The sequence below is a fragment of the Myotis daubentonii genome, chromosome 15 (genome assembly GCF_963259705.1).
Source record: "Myotis daubentonii chromosome 15, mMyoDau2.1, whole genome shotgun sequence".
Classification (NCBI taxonomy): Eukaryota; Metazoa; Chordata; class Mammalia; order Chiroptera; family Vespertilionidae; genus Myotis; species Myotis daubentonii.
The window spans coordinates 35,294,790-35,317,276 of record NC_081854.1 but is presented as its reverse complement, the minus strand read 5'-3'; the positions used below and the strand labels follow the sequence as shown (position 1 = coordinate 35,317,276).

At 40.7% G+C, this 22,487-nt stretch overlaps 1 protein-coding gene across 2 annotated transcripts in view; it reads left to right on the top strand.

The window, feature by feature from the left end:
- PLCG2 (phospholipase C gamma 2) overlaps positions 1–22,241 on the top strand; it is a 138,447-nt gene extending 116,206 nt beyond the window's left edge. For both annotated transcript variants that reach the window (XM_059667292.1, XM_059667291.1), the window contains exons 31-33: positions 9,501–9,589; positions 20,704–20,888; positions 21,907–22,241. In XM_059667292.1, the coding sequence (XP_059523275.1) occupies positions 9,501–9,589; positions 20,704–20,888; positions 21,907–21,949 (317 nt within the window). In that variant the 3' untranslated portion in view covers positions 21,950–22,241. The remainder of the gene's footprint in view (positions 1–9,500; positions 9,590–20,703; positions 20,889–21,906) is intronic.
- The last annotated feature ends 246 nt before the right edge of the window (positions 22,242–22,487 follow it).

Below are 22,487 nucleotides of genomic sequence, written 5' to 3'. Positions count from 1 at the left end.
GAAGAGAACAAAGAAGGCACATTTACCAGCCAAGATATCAACAGAAAAAGTCAGTAAAAGGGTGGTGAGAATGGAACGTGTTTTTTTTTTGTTTTATTTTTTAAAAAACTGTGCATTTCATTGTGTGTATCAATTTTATACCAGAAAAAGAACACAGTAAGTAAATATTGAGCAGTTAATGAGATGCATGCTGACATATTCAGGGGGAAGTGTACAGATGTCTTCATCTTACTTTGAAATACACACACACATGTGATAGTTTGAGGGGTGGAGAAAGGTGATAAAGTATAGTAAAAGGTTAATGATGAGACCTAGGTAATGGTTATACAAGTGTTCCTTATAATATTCTCTTTTATCTGTGCTGTATAAATGTCAGAAAAATATAACCAAGCCTCCCTTTGTGGGAGAATTATGGTTATAAAATGGAACACACACTATACACCATGCCAGTGTAGAAATAAAGCAGTTTTACCAAATTAAGGGGAGAAATGGTGAACAGGGTTGTGTAAGCATGCCAATTTCCTCTCTTCAGCAGTGGAAAGCAATTGATTCGATAGATACTATTCACAGGTTATAAACCAACTAATAGTAAAAGGTTCTCTAAGAGAAATAAGAATAATCATCAAACCAAAACCTGAATGATGAAATAGTGGGAGTGCCCTAATTTGATTATTGCTTGTCCTGAGAATCAGTAGATAAAATGCAAGTAAAAAGCTTTCAAGTCGGAGAGGCAGGCCCAGGATGGTGGTGTAGGTGGACGCTGAGCTTGCCTCTTTCCAAGAACACATCAAAATGTACATCTGTGTTTAGAATAGTTCCTCTTACAGCTTCTACACAAGCAAGAGAAACGGACCACATAGAGAAGATTGGGGTACCATGACAGCTCTCTGGGAGCTAAGAAAACAACACAATGGGTGGGAGCTCCACCCAGGTTCTCTGGCTGACCTGCAGGCCCCAGCTACCCCTCCTGGAGCTAGATCCAACAGAAAGAGGAAGGCACCATAGGATGCATACAAAGTTGGCTCCCCACCAGGAAATTGATTCAGTGGGTACAGTGGGGTGCTGCTTCTTATACCCACTGGGCTTCACACACAAGGGACTCCCCCTGTCCACAGAGACCTAGCAAAACTTTGCAGTGCCCATACACAGGGCTGCCCCAGGCAGAGTGAGTAGGGTCCTGCTGTCTGCATGAAAGGCTGCCCCACCTGGAGAAAAAGCAGAATCAGTAGGTCATTGAGAAACAGGCATGCAGAGTAGTCCCGCCCAGACCCTGCTCTAAGGGTGGACAATTAAAGCAGTAGGGCATGCACACAGGGCTGCATGTGCAGAGCTGGAGGATGCAGCTGAGCAGAGAGGAGCTGCGCTGCTTTGAGAGGGAACAGAACAAGCCAAGTGTAGCTGTGCATACACGCACACCTGCCCCATCCAGAGACACGGCAGAACTGGTGGGGCATTAAGACACAAGCATGAACCAAGGACTTATATGCAAGCATATAGGCCTAACCAATGGACACGGACAACGGGGGGGGGGGGGCGGGTGAGGGCATAAGTTGGGGGAGAGGGGGTAACGTGGGGGTAAGGACACAGATGTAATAACTTAAAAAAGACAAGCATGAAAAGCAGCCCCAGGCAGGCCCTGACCCTGTTCTGATCACAGATAGTTAAAGCAACAGGGCACCCCAAGAATGTACCTAGCAGTCCCATCTACATCAGGGAGCCCAGATTAGAAGGGCAAAGCAGCACACACAGCAGACTGGCTCCGCTTGGAACCTATTACTCAGGCCAGGAGACACACAAGGCACCTCACATGCCTGCTCTGAATACAGCTGGAAGGCCGACACTATTCACCCCCTAGTCTACACAGAGACCACTCTTTCAAGACTGGGAGGGATAGTTACTCTACCCAGCTCATAGGAACAAACACAGTAAGTTAGACAAAATGGGGAGACGGAAGAATTTGCCCCAAATGAAGGAATAAAAAAATCTCCAGAAAAAAGCCCCAATGAAATGGATGTAAGTAATTTGCCTGATAAATAGTTCAAAGAAATGGTCATAAGAAAGCGCAACGAACCTGATCGTGCAATGGAGGAACGCAGCACCTCAACGAAGAGAGAGAAAATGTAATAAAGAAGCAATCAGAGATGAAGAATACAGAAGGAATTGACAGCAGATTAGTTAATACAGAATAATGGATTAGCTACCTGGAAGACAGAATGGAAGAAATCCCATCAGAAAAGCAAAATGGAAAAAAAATTTTAATGAGGATAATATAAGAGATCTCTGAGATAATATCAAATATCTTAACATTTGCGTTATAGGAAGTCCAGAGGGAGAAGAAAGAAAGGGGCAGAGAGAATATTTGAAGAAATAATGTCTGGAAACGATCTTAATTTAGCAAAGGAAACAAACATCCAGGTCCAGGAAGCAAAGAGAGTTCCACAGAGACCCACACCAAGGCATATTGTAATTAAAAAGGTAAAAGTTAATGAGAGACACTCTTAAAGGCACCAGGAATGAAACATCAAATCACATATAAGGGAAACCCCATAATGTTATCAGCTGATTTCTCACAAGCAACTTTGCATGTCAGAAGGTAGTGGAGGGGATATTTAAAGTGCTGAAAGAAAGGGATGTACCCAACTACTATGCTGTACATCTGCAATTAATACAGAATAGTATTCAATATAAACTGTACTTGAAAAATAAAAGAAGCTTAAAAAGAAAGGAATCTATAACCTAGAATAGTATATCTAACAACGTTATCATTCAGAGTTGAAGGAGAGATAAAAGAGTTTCCCAAACAAAAACTAAAGGAGTTCCCAACCAGTAAAATGGCCTTATAAGAGATGTTAAAGGGTTTTTTTCTTTACGCAAAAAAGAAAAGGCCACAACCAGAAATAAATACAGGAAAGAAAAATTTTTCACTGGAAAAGGAAAATATACAATAATCACAGTGAATCAACCACTTAGGAAGCTAATATGAAGGTTAAAGACAGTAGTAGCAAAATTAATTACTTTAAATAATCAGGGGCTACACTAAACAAAAAGATAGAAAACATGACATTTGCCGAAACCGGTTTGGCTCAGTGGATAGAGCATCGGCCTGCGGACTGAAAGGTCCTAGGTTCGATTCCGGTCAAGGGCATGTACCTGGGTTGCGGGCACATCCCCAGTAGGAGATGTGCAGGAGGCGGCTGATTGATGTTTCTCTCTCATCGATGTTTCTAATTATCTCTCTCCCTTCCTCTCTGTAAAAAATCAATAAAATATATTAAAAAAAAAAAAAAAGAAAACATGACATTTAAAAGCAGAGTGGGGAGAGTAAAAATATAGTGCTTTCAGAATATGATTGAACTTAAATGCTTATCAGCTTAAAATTGACTGATACACACACAGAGATATAGATATATAGACATATATGAACCTCATGGTAGCCATAAACCAAAAACATACAAAAAGAAAACCAACAAATTAAAAGGAAAGAGATCAAGAGAAGAAGAAAGGAGCAGCAAAAAACAAAACAACCATAAAAAACATGTCAATAGGCACATACTTATCAATGATTACTCCATGTGTAAATGGACTAAATGCTTCAATCGAAAGACATAGGGTGGCAGAATGGATAAGAAATTATGATCTGTCTATATGCTGCTTGCAAGATAGTCACGTTAGATTGAAAAACACATACAGACGGATGGTGAAGCATAGAAAAATATATTCCATGCAAATATAAACAAAAAGAAAGCTGAGGTCACAATATTCACATCAGACAAAGTAGACTTCAAAACAAAGAATGGAAAAAGAAACCAAGGACATTACTTAATTTTAAAGGGGTCAATCCCAGAAGAGGGTATAACAATTGTAAATACCTATGCACCCAAGTATATAAAGCAGATGTTAACGGACATAAAGGCAGAAATGAACAGTAATACTTCAGTGGTTGGGGACTTTAATATTACACTAACCTCAGTGGATAGATCATTCAGACAGAAACTTAATATAGAAATAATGGCCATAAATTCCACAGTAGGCCAGTTTGATTTGATAGACATTTAAAAGCATTTCCCCCCAAAATTGTAGATTACCAATGGAGCATTTTCCAGGATAGATCACATACAAGGCCACAAAACAAGCCTCAGTTAATTAAAGAAGATTGAAATTATATCAAGCATATTTTCTGACTACAGTGGCATGAAACTAGAAATCCACTACTGGAAGAAAACTGGAAAAATCATAAATACACGGAGAGTAAACCACATGCTTCTAAACAACTAGTGCAGTGATGGCGAACCTATGACACGCGTGTCAGAGGTGACACGTGAACTCATTTTTTTGGTTGATTTTTCTTTGTTAAATGGCACTTAAATATATAAAATAAATATCAAACATATAAATCTTTGTTTTACTATGGTTGCAAATATCAAAAAATTTCTATATGTGACACGGCACCAGAGTTAAGTTAGGGTTTTTCAAAATGCTGACACGCCGAGCTCAAAAGGTTCGCCATCACTGAACTAGTGGGTCAAAGAGGAAGTCAAGATGGAAATCAAACAATACCTTGAGACAAATGAAAAGAAAATACAACCTTACAAAATTAATGGGATGTACCAAAAGCACTTATTACAGGAAAGTTTCTAGCTATACAGGCCTACCTCCAGAAGGAGGAAAAATCCCACATAAACAATCTTAATTTGCACCTGAAGAAACTAGAAAATGAGGAATAAACAAAACCCAAAGTAAGTAGAAGGAAGGAATAATAAAGATCAAAGTGGAAATAAATTAAATAGAAAAACAGTAGATTCATGAAATTAAGGGATGGTTTTTTGAAAGGATAAATAAAGTTGGCAAGCCTCTAGCAATACTCATTAAGCAAAAAATAGAACACAATGAGAGAAATGAGAGATTACAATCAACACCACAGAAATACAAAGGATCATTAAAGAATACTATGAACAATTATATGCCAACAAATTAGACAGTCTAGAAGAAATGGATAAATTTCTAGAAATACAACTTTCCAAGACAAACCAGGAAGAAACCGAGAATCTGAAGAGACCAATTACTAGCAATAAAACTGAAACATTTAATAAAGAAAACTCCCAACAAACAAAAGCCCAGGATAAGATGACTCCACAAGTGAATTCTATCGAACACTTAAAGAAGAATTAGTACCTATCCTTCTCAAACTATTCCAAAACAGTGAAGAGAAAGGAATACTTCTAAACTCATTCTACAAGCCAGCATAAACCTTATACCAAAATCAGACAAAGACACTAAAAAAGAGAATTACAGGACAATATCTCTGATGAACATAGATGCCAAATTATCAACAACAACAACAAAAAAAAACACACAACAAATTTAACAGTACTTTAAAGGAATTTACACAGTGATCAAGTGGGATTTATACCAGGGATGCAAGAGTGGTTCAACATCCACAAAACTAGTACTGTGATTCATCACATCAGCAAAACTAAGGATAAAATTCATGATGATATCAATAGATGATGAAAAAACATTTTATAGAATTCAACATCCATTTATGATTTTAAAAAACCTCTTAATAAAGTGGGTATAGATGGAGCTTAACTTGATCAGGTTATATATGTAACAAGCACACAACTAACATCAGACTCAATGGTAAAAACATGAAAGTTTTTCCTCTAAGATCAGGAGTGAGACCAGGATGCCCACTCTCACCACTGCTATACAATATAGTATTGGAAGTCTTAGCCACAGTAGTCAGACAAGAAAAAGAAATTAAGGCACCCATATTGGAAAGAAATAAAACTCGCTATTTACAGATGACACAATACTATATATAGAAAACCCTAAAAAATTCACCCAAAATTAATAGAAATAATAAAGGAATTCAGTACAGTAGCAGGACACAGAATATGCAGAAATCTGTCACATTTCTATAACGATCAGAAGGAGAAATTAAATAAGCAATACCATTTCTAATTGTATCAAAAAGAATAAAATACCTAAGAATAAATTTAACCAAGAAAGTGAAAGACCTGTACTCTGAAAACTGTAAAACATTGTAGAAAGTGAGAAGGACCTAAATAAGTGGAAAGATATACCATGCTCATGGATTAGAAGGATTAATATAATTAAAATGACCATACTACCCAAAGCAATCTACAGATCCAATGCAATTCCTAAAATAACAATGGCCGCCCTGGCCTGTTTGGCTCAGAGGTTACACTTGCTGGGGAGGGGAACCTTTTTTCTGCCAAGGACCATTTGGATGTTTATAACATCACCTGTGGGCCATACAGATTATCCACTTAAAAATTAGCCTGCATGCAACACATATATCTTGTAACGTAAAAACTCACACCTGAAACCTATATGTTCATGTTGACCAATATCACCCCAATCAATTTAATAAAAAAAATTAGCCTGCTATATTTGGTCAAACATTTAATTAACTCACCCCTAATGCCTTGGCGGGCCAGACCAAATGACTTCGCCAGCCTCATGTGGCCTGCAGGCCAAACGATCCCCACACCTGGGTTAGAGTGTCAGCCCATACACTTAAGGGTTCAATTCCTGGTCAAGGGCATGTACCTGGATTCCAGGTTCAATCCCTGGCCCCAGTCAGGGCATGTGCAGGAGGCAGCCATTTGATGTGTCTCTTTCATATCAATGTTTCTCCCTCTCTCTCTCTCCCCTTTTTTTTCTCCCTCTCTCTCTCTCTCCCTTTTTTTTCTCCCTCCCTTCCACTTTCTAAAAATCAATGGAAAAAAATATCCTCAGGTAAGGATTAACAACAACAAAATAGCAATATGCCTTCTCAGAACTAGAACAATTAGTTCTAAATCTTATATGGTACCACAAAAGACCACAGATAGCCAAAGCAATCTTGAGAAAAAAGAACAAAGTTGGAGGTATAATGCTCCCTGATTTTAAACTATATTACAAACCTATAATAATTAAAACAGTATGGTACTGACACAAAAACAAACACATAGATCAATGGAACAGAATAGAGAGCCCAGAAATAAACCCTCATTTATATGGTTAACTAATCTACAACAAAGTTTAGAGTATAAAATGGAGTAATGACAGTCTCTTCAATAAATGGTGCTGGAAAAAATGGACAGATACATGCCCCTGCCCCTGCAAAAGAAAGAAAACAGGACCACTCTTACACCATATACAAAAATAAATTAAAAATGGATGAAAGACTTACATGTAAGGCCTGAAATCATAAACCTCTAGAAGAAAAGATAGGTAATAAGCTGTTTGACACCAATCTGAGTAGTATCTTTTAGGATACATCCCCTCAACCTCAACAAGGGAAACAAAAGCAAAAATAAACAAATGGGACTTCCTCAAACTAAAAAGCTTCTGCACAGTGAAGGAAATCATCAACAAAACAAAAACAAAAACAACCTACCAATGGGAGAATATATTTACAAATGATATCTGATAAGAGGTTGATATCCAAAAGATATAAGAAACTCATACAACTCAATAACAAAACAAAAAAAAACCCCACAACAATCTAATAAAATGTGCAGAGGACATGAAAAAACATTTCCCCAAAGAAGACATACAGTGGCCAACAGACATGAAAAGATGCTCAACATCATTAATCATTAGGGAAATGCAAATCAAAGCCACAATGAATATCACCTCACACCAGTCAGAATGGCTGTTATCAAAAAGTCACAAATAACGTGTATTGGAGAAAAGAGAACCCTGTGCACCGTGAGGGGAACTGCAATTGGTGTAGTCAATATGAAAAACAGGATGAATATTCTTCTGAGTATTTATCTGAAGAAAACAAAAACATTAATTTGAAAAGATATATGCACTCCTATATTCATTGCACAATTATTTACAATATTTACAAAAGCCAAGATGTGGAATCAACCTAAGTGTCCATCAATAGATGAATGGAGCCAAAACCGGTTTGGCTCAGTGGATAGAGCGTCGGCCTGTGGACTGAAAGGTCCCAGGTTCGATTCCGGTCAAGGGCATGTACCTGGGTTGCGGGCACATCCCCAGTAGGAGATGTGCAGGAGGCGGCTGATCGATGTTTCTCTCTCATCGATGTTTCTAGCTCTCTATCTCTCTCCCTTCCTCTCTGTAAAAAATCAATAAAATATATTAAAAAAAATAGATGAATGGATAAAGCAGATGTGAGAATGAATACACACACACACACACGTACACACACGTATACACACATACACAATGGAATATTACATAACAACAAAAAGTGAAATCTTGTCATCTGTGACAATATGGATTGATTTTGAGGGTATTATGCTAAGTGAAATAAGTCAGAGTAAGACAAGTACCATATGGTTTCACTTTTATGTGGAATCTAAAAAAAAACCAACACCCACAAACAAAACAAAAACTACTCATAGAAACAGAGACCAAAGGAATAGTTACTAGAGGGGAGGATGATGCAGGGAATGGTTGAAAAAAGTGAGGAGAAGAGTCAATAATATGTAATAAGATTACTAGAATTAGTGATCACATTGTAAGGTATAAAAATGTGGAATCACTATATTGTACACGTGACACTAATGTATCTAGTATAACACTGTACATTAAATTTAAAATTTTAATTTAACAATAAAAGCTTTCAAGTCAACCTACAGCCATACAGTGAATCCCCAATGTACAGGATTAAATGGAAAATGGAAGGTTCAGAATTGCTTAGGTCAGGGTACTATCCTTTGCGATTTTAAAGGAAATTCAAACAAATGCAGAGACTGTTTTGGGATGATACCGTTAACAATGGTTCCTCGTGGAATAAGGGCTTAGGAGTGGGTGGGAGCGAGTCTTGCATTTTCATGGTGTATTCTTTTATACTACTTAACTAAAACAAGCAAACCAATTGACCTTTGACATGTGTTGCCTCAAACATTACTTAATGGGTGGTGGCGGCAGGGGAATTCAGCTCTACCTCCACTTCCTCTGAGTAAACATTTGATTGTCAGACTCAGGTCCCAAGTGTAAACAGGGAAAGGCTTTCAGCCGAGGATAATCAATGCGGCTCTGAACTGCCAAGGGACAGGAAGATTTCCTCCCACTGGAAATCTTTCAAGACACTCCCCCTCCTGTGCTTTGCAAAGGGCTAAGTGGAGGAAATGGATGCGAGGATTCATTGTTCTTTTGAGTCTTTGGCCTCTGGAGTACTTAAGGAATTGAACCACAGCTGCAGTCACTCTAAATTCAATGTGTGATGTGCTGTGGGTTTTAATTTCTTCTGAGGGAATCACTTTCATTTCTAGTTGGCAGTTTTTTTTTAAACTTCACTTCTCCAAATGGACCTGTCCGTCAAGACTGCATTCGGGAGCCCCTCTTCATAACCATCAGGACGGGACCTCTGGTTCTGAGAAAGTCAGCCCCAGCTCGGCGCACTGACCTCTCTGTGCCGTGAACCAGGCACGTGATCCCTGGGTACCCCAAGAAAGCCAAGGTCGGACATTAATTGCCTGCCTCTGCCTTGTTTTTCCATCCTGCTGCAGGATTTAGATCTGTTCCTCTGAAGAACGGGTACAGTGAAGACATCGAGCTGGCTTCCCTCCTGGTTTTCTGTGAGATGCGGCCAGTGCTGGTGAGTGGAGAGACACTTCGGGGTTCCCTGAGCTACGTTTGCTGGTGGGGTGGGAATGGTCAAGGAGTATGCTTGGCTGATGGACTTCAACCCACCGAGGAATATTTAGCCAAACATGCCACATCATTACAAAAGAATTCCTTTCAGATACAGATTTCCCCATAGGTCCTAGGTTTTTTCTCCCAGCATCCATCCTTCTTGGAGAATACTGCATGATTCTAGGAGTGGCTATGTCATTGGAAAGGGAGACGCTCGTTGGAAGCTCCTCATAGTTTCATTTTAGCAAGAGCCAGGCGAGATGATGCTCTTCTAGGTTAAGTTCCTCCTTCCTGGGTGCCATTCTCTGCCTGTTGGTCTTGGGTAATCCCTTAAAAGCACCCAACAAGGCCTTGTCATGGGGAAGGATATTCATAGAGCACAACTCCCCACAGTAATCGGCGCTCTTCTTGTGGTTCTCTCTGCTACTGGAGGAGCTTGCTTTTTTGGTCCTTCTGTTTTGCCAAGACCTTGAAGATATTTAATCCCTCCTTTCATTAGCCAGTTAGGGTAGACTTAGCAGAAAGGGCTTGGCCTCCTTGAACTATGCAAGACGTTGAGATGGGATGCTGAGAACACAGCTCCAAGCTGTAGGTAGTTAAGGCCTTGGTTTGATGGTGGGTGCAGATGTGGATACTGACTGAGTCTGGACTTTCAGATTCTGAATCTTGGTGGTCCCTCCCACAGAATGAAACCCACTCAGTGTGTGTTTTTGCAAGTGCTCATACGTGGCCAATACCCTCTCCAAAGACCTTTCCAGCCCCTGGCTACAAAACCCAGTGTAGGCCAATATAATCTCCGAAGACCTTTCCAGCCCCTGGCCACAAAACCCACATCAGCCTACCGGGGGATTTCTGTGGTCAGTCCAGTTTCTTGGGATAAACTGAGATCATGGTTCCGGACCCCAGTAGGCTGATTGGGTTTGGTCAGTTCTCCTGGATACACATCTTGTTTTCTCAATCTGGTTGTTCTCTGGATAGAGAAGTCACAGCCTGTCTGGGTTGCCATTCTTTTGGCTGCAAGAACAACACAGTGATGTCTTGGCTGGTTTGGCTCAGTGGATAGAGCGTCGAAGGATGCCAGGTTTGATTTTGGTCAAGGGCACGTACCTTGGTTGCAGGCTTGATCCAGGCCCAAGCGTGTGGGAGGCAACCAATCGATGTCAATGTTTCTCTCTGTTTAAAAATCAATGGAAAAATATCCTCAAGTGAGGATTAACAACAACAAAAAGAACTATGCAGCGATTTGGAAGTTGCTAATTTGGGAATTCCCAGAATCTAGCTACCAAATGGGGAAGGAGGAACTACCAAATGGGGAAGGAGGATGGCAAGGGTGGGGACGCCTTTTAACAGCCATAGTTTATGCAGTAAAAATGCATGAACTTGACTCACAGGAGAGAACATAGCCTTTTCTGCATAGCTGTTTCAGTTTGGCAACCGTGATAGTTTTACACTCCAAAGCATTTTGCAAGCATTGAGATGAAAGGGGATGCAAAAATAAGAAGAGACAGAAAGCAATAAAAACAGGAAGCAGAGACTTAAAAGGCGAACTAGTTGGGGGCCCTAGAACCTCAGTGGCAGTCAAAGGCATCACTTTCTGTTGGTAAAACATAAGCTCACAACAATGAAATTCTGTCTCAAAAAGACAAGGGGGTAGATGATGGAAAGTTTTCCATTTTGAAACAATTTTTAAATGGTAGTGCTTTGGACTCTGCCAAAATAAGTGCAGTATTTATGTGAAAATTATAGTTTTCACTTGAACCTTGAGTTATGGATTAAAAAATCACCTTTCATAATTCTTGCAATGATAGAAATGCTTGGTCATGAAAGTTTATATCAGTTTCTTTCTTTACCAGGCATCTGAGTCAGCCAGTGGGTCCTTGTTGGAAATGAGCAGGTCTTAAATTTCTCCTCTTTTACAATGAATTATGCATTTGTCAATTAATCATTAATAAGACTATCTGAGGTCTTTAAGAAGTTCATTAACAGACTAAAGCCACAGTATATTATTTTGTATTAATGATTTTTAAAAACTGCACACATGCCTGGCTAGTTTTCTCAGTGGTTAGAACCTTGGCCCACACACCAAAGGGTCATGGGTTCGATTCCTGCTCAAGGGCACATACCTCAGTTGCAGGTTCAATCCCCAGCCCCAGTCCATCTCTCTCTCTCTCTCATATCAATATTTCTCTCTCTCTCTCTCCCCCCTTCCCTCCCTCCCTTCCTCTCTCCCCCCCTTCTTCCTCCCTTCTACTTTCTCTAAAGATCAGTGGAAAAAATCCTCTGGTGAGGATTCAAAACAAAACAAAAACAACCATGTATAGACTAGATTGTGTGGAAAATATAGTCTTATAATTTGGGGGAAGAGATGAGTATATAAAGCTAGCATTTGGTTTGTTTGCTTCCTTCATTTCCAGGCCAATGCATTTTTAAGTGTAATATGATAATAACAAATTCCTGTATACATGTATAGTTTTTTTATTTAAAGATCGTTTTTAAAGATATTTTTATTGGTAGTGTTTTGATACATTTTTATTGATTTTAGAGAGGGAGAAAGAGAGAGAGATAGAAACATCAATGATAAGAGAATCGCTGATCCGCTGCCTCCTACATGCCCCCCCCCTCCCCCCCACTGGGGATTGAGCCCGAAACCTGGGCCCATGCTCCGACCTGGAATCGAACCTTGACCTCCTGGTTCATAGTTCGACACTCAGCCACTGAGCCACACTGGCTGGGCAGGGTTTTTTGTTTGTTTGCACTACTGACATTTGGGGCCAGATCATTCTCTGTGGTGGGAGCTATCCAATGCAATGTAAGATGCTTAGCCGCATCCCTGCCCTTGACCTACTAAATGCCAGTAGCACGCCCTTCCCCTAGTATAACAGTCAAAACTATCTCCAGACATTGTCAAATGTCCCCAGGGTGGCAAAAAATCATCCTCAATCAAGAACCACTGCTTTAAAGCAAGGTTATAAGCACTTTTCGTACTATTAGTCTTCATTAGCATTTAAAGACTGACAGATTTTTCCATCAAGCTGATGGACCATAGATTAAGCATTCCCCTAAATTGGGCATTTAGACAGGAGCCACTTACAAATAAGGCTCTCAGGGACATCTTCACGTGGTCACTTTTTTCCTCCTATAATTCAGAAGTAATTCCCTAGGATCGATTCCCAGATAGGGGATCAGTTCATTGAGCAGGATGGCAAAATTGTAAAGCCTGGGCCTTCCGCAAAAGCCTGGAATAAGCAAGCTTGAAGAACCTTGGCTGAGGCAAGCTGAGCTCTCCCCAGCCCACGGAAAGGTCTGGGATTCTGTTGCCTGGGGACAGGAAGCCAACACATCCTCTCCGTGGACATAAAGCCCTTTTGCTATTCCACTGAATGTCTATTTCACTGGAAAACGAAGAATGAAGTGATAAAAGCAGTTTCAGATGGCAGTTGGACAGTATTCGTCTAGATACTGCTGTGCAAAGCTGTCGTGAACAACTTGGAAACATGATACATAATTTAAATAATTAGGTACCGCTGGCAGCAGAGAAAGTTACTCTATTTAAAAGAAAATGTGTTTATCCAGAGTTGACTTCCTGGGTGTGGGAAGCTCCATGCTTTGGGTGCTGTTGGGGATGCCAGTGGAGTGTGGCAGGGATACAGGCCCGTTGAGCGGGTTCCAGGTGGGACAGTGACTCTCACAGAGCTTCTCCGAGGAGGAATTTTGGAGGAAATGTCTGAGTATGTGCAAATTTCACTTCAGCTGCTGGTCGCCGGGCTTTTCTTTAACTCTGTAGCTGTCACCTGGTTCTGAGCCACCAGGCCATGGTGTCTCCGCCCCGCACGGCGCTAGGAGTTTCTGGGAAGCCGACCTGGGTTGTGTGCCGTGGACTTTCTCGCTGCCCAAGGTCACACCCTGTTTGATTTATCACCGTATCCTCCGTGATGCCAGGGAGAGACCCTGGTAAACAGCTTCACGAGAGATTTGTCTGAGCAAATGATTGATCCAGTGAGGACTGAGATGGAGTTTGCTCATAAAACATTTGCTGAGAGAGAGGTTAAAGCCTTAGAAAACTGTCAATAAACACTTTAAGCCCCTTCTGAAGAAGCCATTTATTTACAAGGCACAATTACTTTATCAATTCCCAGTCCTTTACTCAGCTGTATGAATGGTTTACAAAGAGAATTTTTAGTACCATTTTATTACATACTATATTTAATTTGGAGCAGGAAAAGAAAAGGAGGGGGATTTGAAAAAATCCCCATAAACAACCTGTATATAACCACTATTAGGATTTTGGTATATTTCCTTTGCCTGATAATTTTTTGCCTAGAGTCATCTAATGCATATGAATGTGTGCCCTTTATCCACTTCACAGATGATTTGTAGCATTTTTTCTATGTTGTTATATGATTTTCCAAGCCATTAATGCCTATTTCATTAGGTGTGAGTCCCTAACTCACTTAACCATTCTCTCACTGATGGACAGGTTGTTGGTAGCTTTTTACTTTATAAATAATGAAAGTCTTCCTATAACACTTTTTGATTAAAAATTATTTCCTGAGGCTAGATCTTTAGTAATGGAATAATAGATCAAAGAGAGAAAAGAAAGACCATATATTTTTGGATACACGTCAAATTGTTCTCTGAAAGTAAATAGTTTCTTTTAAGTTGATGTATTATATCCAGTTTTGCCGTTAATAGAAAAGGGCCTTTACTGAACTGATCTAAACTTGTGAGATTCAGAAAAACGGGTCAGGAGAAAGTGTAGGAACTTGAATATTCCATCCTAGTCATCATCTGTGGGCGAGCTGGCAGCACCTGGATGGTGTGACTGAGAAACTGGCTACCCTGGGACCTTTGAGTGATGACCCTGGGGTGGATGGTTTTAGCTTTGCACTGGGTGAGCTGAGATGCAAGGATGGAGTAGCCTAGTGTAGTGGTCGGCAAACTGCGGCTCACGAGCCACATGTGGCTCTTTGGCCCCTTGAGTGTGGCTCTTCCTAAGCCTTAGGAGTACCCTAATTAAGTTAATAACAATGTACCTACCTATATAGTTTAAGTTTAAAAAATTTGGCTCTCAAAAGAAATTTCAATCGTTGTACTGTTGATATTTGGCTCTGTTGACTAATGAGTTTGCCAACCACTGGCCTAGTGGAAAGACCAGGATGCCGTGGGTCCTGGTGAGTGCTCAGCCACAGATGTGTGAATCCTTTTGCAGGAAGGGTACAGCACACACTTGAGTCCGACAGGACCAGGAGGGGTCGGGGTGGAGCTGAGTTGGTCCTGGTTTTTGAGGTTGGGGAAAATTTCCTTACAGTTGGGGAGATCCAGAGGCACAGAGAAAGACCCTCCTTGAACATGAACAGCTAAAGTTTGCCCATTGTCAGTCCCAAAGAGCAAAAACTGGGCCTGCCACGAAGACCCAAAACTTGACCTGACTACCTAACAGACAAAACCATGAGCACAGCCTGGCCAGCGTAGCTCAGTGGTTGAGCATCAACCTATGAACCAGAAGGTTAGGGTTCGATTCCTGGTCCTGGGCATATGCCCGGGTTGCGGGCTCTGTCCCCAGTATGGGGCTTGCAGAAGGCAGCCGAACAATGATTCTCTCTCATCATTGATGTTTCTATCTCTCTCTCTCCCTTTCCCTTCCTCTCTGAAATCAATAAAAAATATATACTTAAAAAAAAAACCCAAACTATGAGCACACAATGAAAAAAAGAACTCGCGTAGAATAATAAAAGGAAGACAAACCCAGGTGGACACCTGCTACAGGTTGCTGGCAGTTGAAGTAGAACTGTTGGAAGCATCCAGTGAGAACCCTACTCATATGTCAATAAGAGATTTCAAGGATATCCAAGTAGAGCACTGAAAAAAACTTGCATTTGAAACAAAAAAACAATTTCTTGAATTTAAAAATTCAGTATGTGAGCAGAAACATTCTCATCAGTGACCTAAAAGATAACATGAAAGAAATGTTTCACAATTGAGATGGAAATCATAAAGGAAAAGATAAGCTCAGAGGAAAGATGCAAATGACCTAATATGCAAGCATGTTGCATAGGACAAAGTGGGACAGATGGGAGAGGAGCTATTAATGAAACAGTTAACAGAGGGCCTTTTCTCTGATTTGCTGCTTGAGAGTTCACTTGATTCCCCCAGAGCAGTGGTTCTCAACCTTCCTAATGCCGCGACCCTTTAATACAGTTCCTCATTTTGTGGTGACCCCCAATTTCATTGTTACAAATTGAACATAATTAAAGCATAGCGATTAATCACAAAACAATATGTAATTATATATGTGTTTTCCGATGGTCTTAGGCGACCCCTGTGAAAGGGTCATTCGACCCCCAAAGGGGTCGCGACCCCCAGGTTGAGAGCCGCTGCCCCAGAGGGATGAATGGAAAACACACCCACCCACCCCCTATTGTATTTTAGTAAAAGTTTTTTGTTTGTTGGTTGTTTTTTTGTTGTTGTTAATCCTCACCCGAGGATATTTTTCCATTGATTTTTAGAGAGAGTGGAAGGGAGGGGGAGAGACAGAGATATACATCGATGTGGGAGAGACATTGCTTAGTGGCCTCCCACACACACCCTGACCAGGGCTTGAGATCGTGCCTACAAAGTAGGTACATGCCCTTGACCAGACTTGAACCCAGGACCCTTCAGTTTGCAAGTGAACACTCTATCCACTGAGCCAAACTGGCCAGGGTTTAGTAAAAGTTTTGAATGCCGTGGATAAATTAAAAAGAAACTGAACTTCCCAACACACTAAGTTATCTACAAATAAAATCAAATCTAACATCAGATTTGTCCATTTTAGCATTAGAAACTAGACTTATGCACTGAGCATTCATCTTTAAAATTTTATAAATACTCATAAACTAATAGGACTAAAATAGAGATAAAAGCCAACTAAATGAAACATAAAACAAAGAAAATAGAAGAAAAAACAAATGCTGACTCATTGAAAAGACCAATTAAATAAACTCTTTGCCTGCTTAAACAAGGAATACAGTAAGAGCAAAAACACAGGAGTAAATGTTGAAAAGAAGACTGAACTCCAAATAATGAGATAAATATGAAAAATGAGGGCATATGGGTGACTGCCTTGAAGCATGTAAATAGTCTCAAATTGTTTTTTAAGAAGCAGTACAAAATCTGCAAAATCCTATAGGAAACATTTGAATGGTAATAAGAACTGAAATTAAAATGAGAATGTAAGTGGGAGTAGATGACAGATACACTGATGGGGAGCATTGGAGTTTTTCAAGGACATTTGCTGTGAAGGTGACAAGAGAGATGGGTCAGTAGCTGGAGGGAAATATGGAGTGAAGGGAGAGCCACTTAAGATGTATTTGCACGCTGCTGAGGGGGATGAGTTAGTAGTAAAGGGCAACACCGATACAGGAGAGAGAAAGGGTATGCACAGGAATGAAGAGCTGAGTAGGAAAGAGGCCATGGGACTCTGGGGCCAGCAGGAGAGAAGGCATGGGGTATGATAGATGAGCCCAGGATGGGCAGGTTTCCCATGTAATTACTTCTACGTTTTAAAACAGGAAGCAAGGCCGTCAGCTGAGCTTGGGGAGGGCTGACAAGAGCTGGAGGTGTGAAACAGTCATCTTACAGGGGCAGTAAAGAGAATTTCTTAGTGAAATATAGGATTGCATTGTTTAACGTGCTTCTATAATGTATTTGTTAATATTTTACTTAGAATTTTTGCACTGGTTTTCACTGAGTGTTCAGTCTGTAGTTTTTGCTTAGGTTTTGTTATACTGGCTTCATTAAAATTACTTGGAGACCTTCCTTCTCAGGGCTACGGCACATTTTGAATGAAAGTTTCTGGGCCTGGTTATAAAACTTTGTCCTTTTCTTCTGGAATAAAAAAAAGTCTCTTTAATTTTTTTCTCTTATGGGATAATTTTCTATAATAGGAAATATATATATGTATATATATATGTGTGTACATATATATTTTATATATTTGTGTACATATATATTACATATATATGTGTGTGTGAATATATATATCTATATATATATATATAGATATATATATATATCTATGAGATAGAGCCTTATAATGAATAAGTATGAATACATATATTCATTCTTTCCATTATCATCTTGGTTTTTATTTATTTTACAGGTTCCTTCCTTCCGCTGCTTTTTATCTATAGTTGTATTCCTGTGCTTACTAGTATGTCTTACTCGGGCTTTCACACATTTCTAGATTAGATAATGGATTATCTACTTGGTTGATTCTGTTTGTTTTTTTCCTACAAAACAACCCAGCTCTTTCATTTATTTTATATTTTGGTTTTCTTATTCAACCATTTCCATGTTTATCTTTACTGATTCAGTCTGCTTTCCTCAAACTGCTTTCATTTTATAACTGCTGTGTTTGGATACTTAACTCATTTATTTTATTTTTGTGGCTAATGCAATGTGCACTGAAGGCTGTGCACAAATAGAAGATTCAGGGCAAGATGGGCTTCGCTTTTCTGAAACCCCCTCCAGAGAAAGAGATTTGGCAAGGGCCCAGGACTCAGGCCATGGCCAGCTCTTGCTTGAGGGACTGGGATAAAAGTGGACACAGTCCTGCAGCCAGGACACAGGCTGTGATCTGTAGGGTTCCTGAGAACCAGAGCCCCAAGCCATCACCCTAAAACTTAGCTGATCCTGCCCTTGGGGGCCCCCCCGGCCCCCATTTACAACATTCAGAAAACCAGATACCAACATATAGATTCAAGGGAGGAATCAACCTTCCCATCCAAGATGAGCTTGTGCATTAAAATTTTAAAGCACTCAAAGAAAACGATGCCAGTTTAGCTCACAAAGGTAAAAAGCAAGAGAATTCACTCCAGTGAATCTAAAAATAACTTTGAAATAAATGTGTGGGTTTTTTTTTTCCAGAGAGAACCCAATGTGTAGTATTTATAAAGACTAACCCTTCTTACTATTAATCAAGAGCATGTAGGAATGAAAGGACCAATTAGAAATTCTGGAAATATAATACGAAAAATTATGAAAGAAATTTCTTTCAAGATTAGTAAGTGGGAAATTCCAGGGAGGACACAGTTAAGGAAAGAATTAGTAAATGTGAAGATTGTGTTGGAGAATTTGCTTTGAACAAAGCAAGATAAGATGTAAATGTGAAAAACAAGAGTTAAAAATAGGATGGCAGGATGAGAAACTTCAACCTAAAATAATTGAGATGTTGATGACTGAGAATTTCCCAACATTGAAGACTCCACAGCAATATAACTAAATAAGAGCCACACATGGACACACCATATTGAGTTTAATTGACAGAACCAGGAGAAAGAAAGTTATAAGAGAGAAAAGACAGACTACCGACAGAGGACTGACCAATGACAGGCGTACTCCCACCCACAGCAATAGCAGCCTAAAGACTAAGGGATATCTTCACAAAGTTTTAAGACACAAGCTGTAAGTATAGACATTCTGTATCTTAATCACTACAATTCAAGAGTGAGGGCAAACCATCAGCAGATGAATGGATTAGAAAACTGTGGTACATCTACACAGTGGAATACTATGCTGCTGTAAAAAAGAAGGAATTCTTACCATTTGCAACAGCATGGATGGAACTGGAGAGCATTATGCTAAGTGAAATAAGCCAGTCAATGAAAGAAAACTACCACATGATCTCACTCATTTATGGATAATAAAGACCATTATAAACTGATGAACAAAAATAGATACAGAGGCAGAGCAGCATGAACAGACTGTCAAAGTACAGCGGGAAGGCTGGGGAGGGTTGGGGGGCTGGAGGGGGGGGTAAGAGATCAACCGAAGGACTTGTATGCATGCATATAAGCATAACCAATGGACATAAGACACGGGGGTAGGGGAGGCTGGGGGAATGTCAAGGGGGGGGGGAAGGGAGACATATGTAATACTCTTCGTAATACTTTAAGCAATAAAATTTTAAAAAAAAGAGTGAGGGCAAAAAGAAGGTATTTTCAGACATTCAAAGGCAGATAACTTAGTCCTAACAAATCTTTGTTTTAAAAGAACCCCAAAATACTTACTTTTTTTAATAAATATTTTTATTTCAGAGAGGAAGGGAGAGGGAGAGAAAGATAGAATGAGGAGAGAGAATCATTGATCGGCTCCCTCCTGCACACCCCCTACTGGGGATCCAGGCACCGTGATCAATTTTAAAACACTTTCATCACCCCCAAAAGAAATGTCCTGCTCAGTAGCTGTCTCCACTCATTTCATCCCCACCCCAGGCAATGACTAGTCTACTTTGTCTCTATAAATTTGCCTGTGCAGGACATTTCATAGGAATGGAATAATGGTATGTGGTCTCTTGGAACTGTCTTCTTTCCCCTAGCATAATGTTTTCAAGGTTCATCCGTGTTGTTGTGTGTTACCTTGTCTTTTAATAAGGCTCTTTATGTGATCTTAGGTGCCTTGTTACATCCTGCTTACTTTTCTGTCCTCATATTAGTCTGTTCTCTCCCTCATCTGCTGGGTTCCACTTTACACACAGAGCGGCTTCGGCCCTCTGCACTGGGATAAGGTCCCAAAGGTGGTGTAGACCAGTGAAACAGCAGATTTGATTTAGAAATAGGGTCAATGGGCAATGCATTTGTTATTCCAGTGTTTCCCAATAAAGCCTTCCTTTATTGTGAACAAGGGTTTTTTAAACTGCTTGCCTCTAATGCAGTGGTTCTCAACCTCTGGCCCTTTAAATACAGTTCCTCATGTTGTGACCCAACCATAAAATTATTTTCGTTGCTACTTCATAACTGTAATGTTGCTACTGTTATGAATTGTAATGTAAATATCTGATATTCAGGATGGCCTTAGGCGACCCCTGTGAAAGGGTCGTTCTACCGCCAAAGGGGTCATGACCCACAGGTTGAGAACCTCTGTTAATGCAATCAATACCTGCCAGTTTTATCTTTGGTTAAAATGGGCTCTGGATTTTCTGGGATAATCCCAGTTTGCAGAGCTTCTGCCCCGTGCCTCCTTCACACTCTAAGATTCGATGGCCCACCCTCCGGTTTGGAAGACATTGTCACCGCATGGTTGTTCTCTTCTCTCCAGGAGAGTGAAGAGGAACTGTACTCTTCCTGTCGCCAGCTGCGGAGGCGGCAAGAAGAGCTGAACAACCAGCTCTTCCTGTATGACACACACCAGAACTTGCGCAATGCCAACCGGGATGCCCTCGTTAAAGAGTTCAATGTCAACGAGAACCAGCTCCATCTGTACCAGGAGAAGTGCAACCGGAGGTAGGTCACCTCTTCCCACCTGCAGACCCTCAGATCTCACTCCTCCCAGCACAGTGACATTGGGCACCTGGGGCCAGGCTTCAGGAAGGCGCCATCGTCTTTAGAAATCCTTTGACTGGTACCCTTGACTCTAGCTCTCTTTGCTCAATAACTGAACTTTCAGTAGTATCCTAGGTATCTGCACCTTCCCTAAGTGGAACTATCATCATTGGGAGGACATTTCAAGATAATAGTGAAAATAAACAATGACCACTACCTTTTAAAGAGACCCTATCAAGTTCTCAAGAATGGGCTAGCCCAGGGGCTCTAAGTCAGGGCAGAACCCCCTCCAAGTGACCCTGTTGGTTGTGCTGCAGACATATAATGGGGGTGAGACAGCCAGGTGTGCCCAGTGTCCTGCAGTGTGCTAGATAGTCCTGCTTAACAAGGCATTATCTGCCCTGGCCAGGTAGCTCAGTTGGTTAGAGTGTCTTCCCAATATACCAACATTGTGGGTTTGATCCCCGGTCAAGACACATACCAGAATCAATGACAGTAAGGGGGCGAGGGCATGTGTTGGGGGGCAGGAGCAGCCGGGGAGAGGTCAATGGGGGAAAAAGGAGACAAATATAATACTTTCAACAATAAAGAATTTAAATTTAAAAAAAGATTCAATGAATGCATAAATAAGTGGAACAACAAACCAATGTTTCTCTCTCTCTCATCAAGAAATAAAATTTCAAAAAGCACTAGCTCCCCAAAATTCCTATAGCAGCCTCCGATGGGAATCAGAGTGTAGACTCCTTACGCATATTATTCTCATTTCATCTTTACTTCAACCAGCAAGTAGCAGTGACCTCAATGCAATGACCAGTGAGGAAACTGAGACTCAGAGAGATTAAAAAATCCTGCCAGGAAGCCTCCTCCCCGATTCTCAGCCCTGTACCACGCCACCAAGAGTGACCTGCAGTTGTGCGTTACAAAGCACATGGCCTGTGCCTCAGGCTAGTGGGTGATGGTGAAATCTGTTTTATTTCAGGTTAAGAGAGAAGAGAGTCAGCAACAGCAAGTTTTACTCATAGAAGCCGGGGTGCGTGTGTAAGGGTGTTGTGTGTGTGCATGTGTTTGCATGTAGAAGAATGTGCTGTATTCAGACCATGGGATCATGCTAACCTGGGACATCATCCTCTACAATCAAGATGACATTCCTGAAGAAGGCCCAGTCAGCATGAGCTGAGTGATTTCCTCTTATTTTTTTCGTCTTGGACAATTTCTTAACTTATAATTCTCTTTAGAGGATCCCCAAATCACATTCCTCGTCTTTGGCCGCTTGTGTTCCAAACCTCATTGAATAAAAGCAGTGAAAATCTCAAACAGTTAGACCTTCCATGCATGACCTGCACAGTGAGCAGGATTCCTTTTCTGGCCTCTAAAGACCCAGGTAATTGACTTCCACAGGAGATGAGCCCGCAATGTAAGGAACTAATAAATTAGCTTTGGAAAGGATTTTAACTACAAGGCAAACGATTCTACAATTAAGGCCATTGGATTTCACCGGGGCCCAGAGAGGAGCCCTGCCCCTGACTGCCACATCTGCCCAGCTTCCCTGCCCGGGGTCAG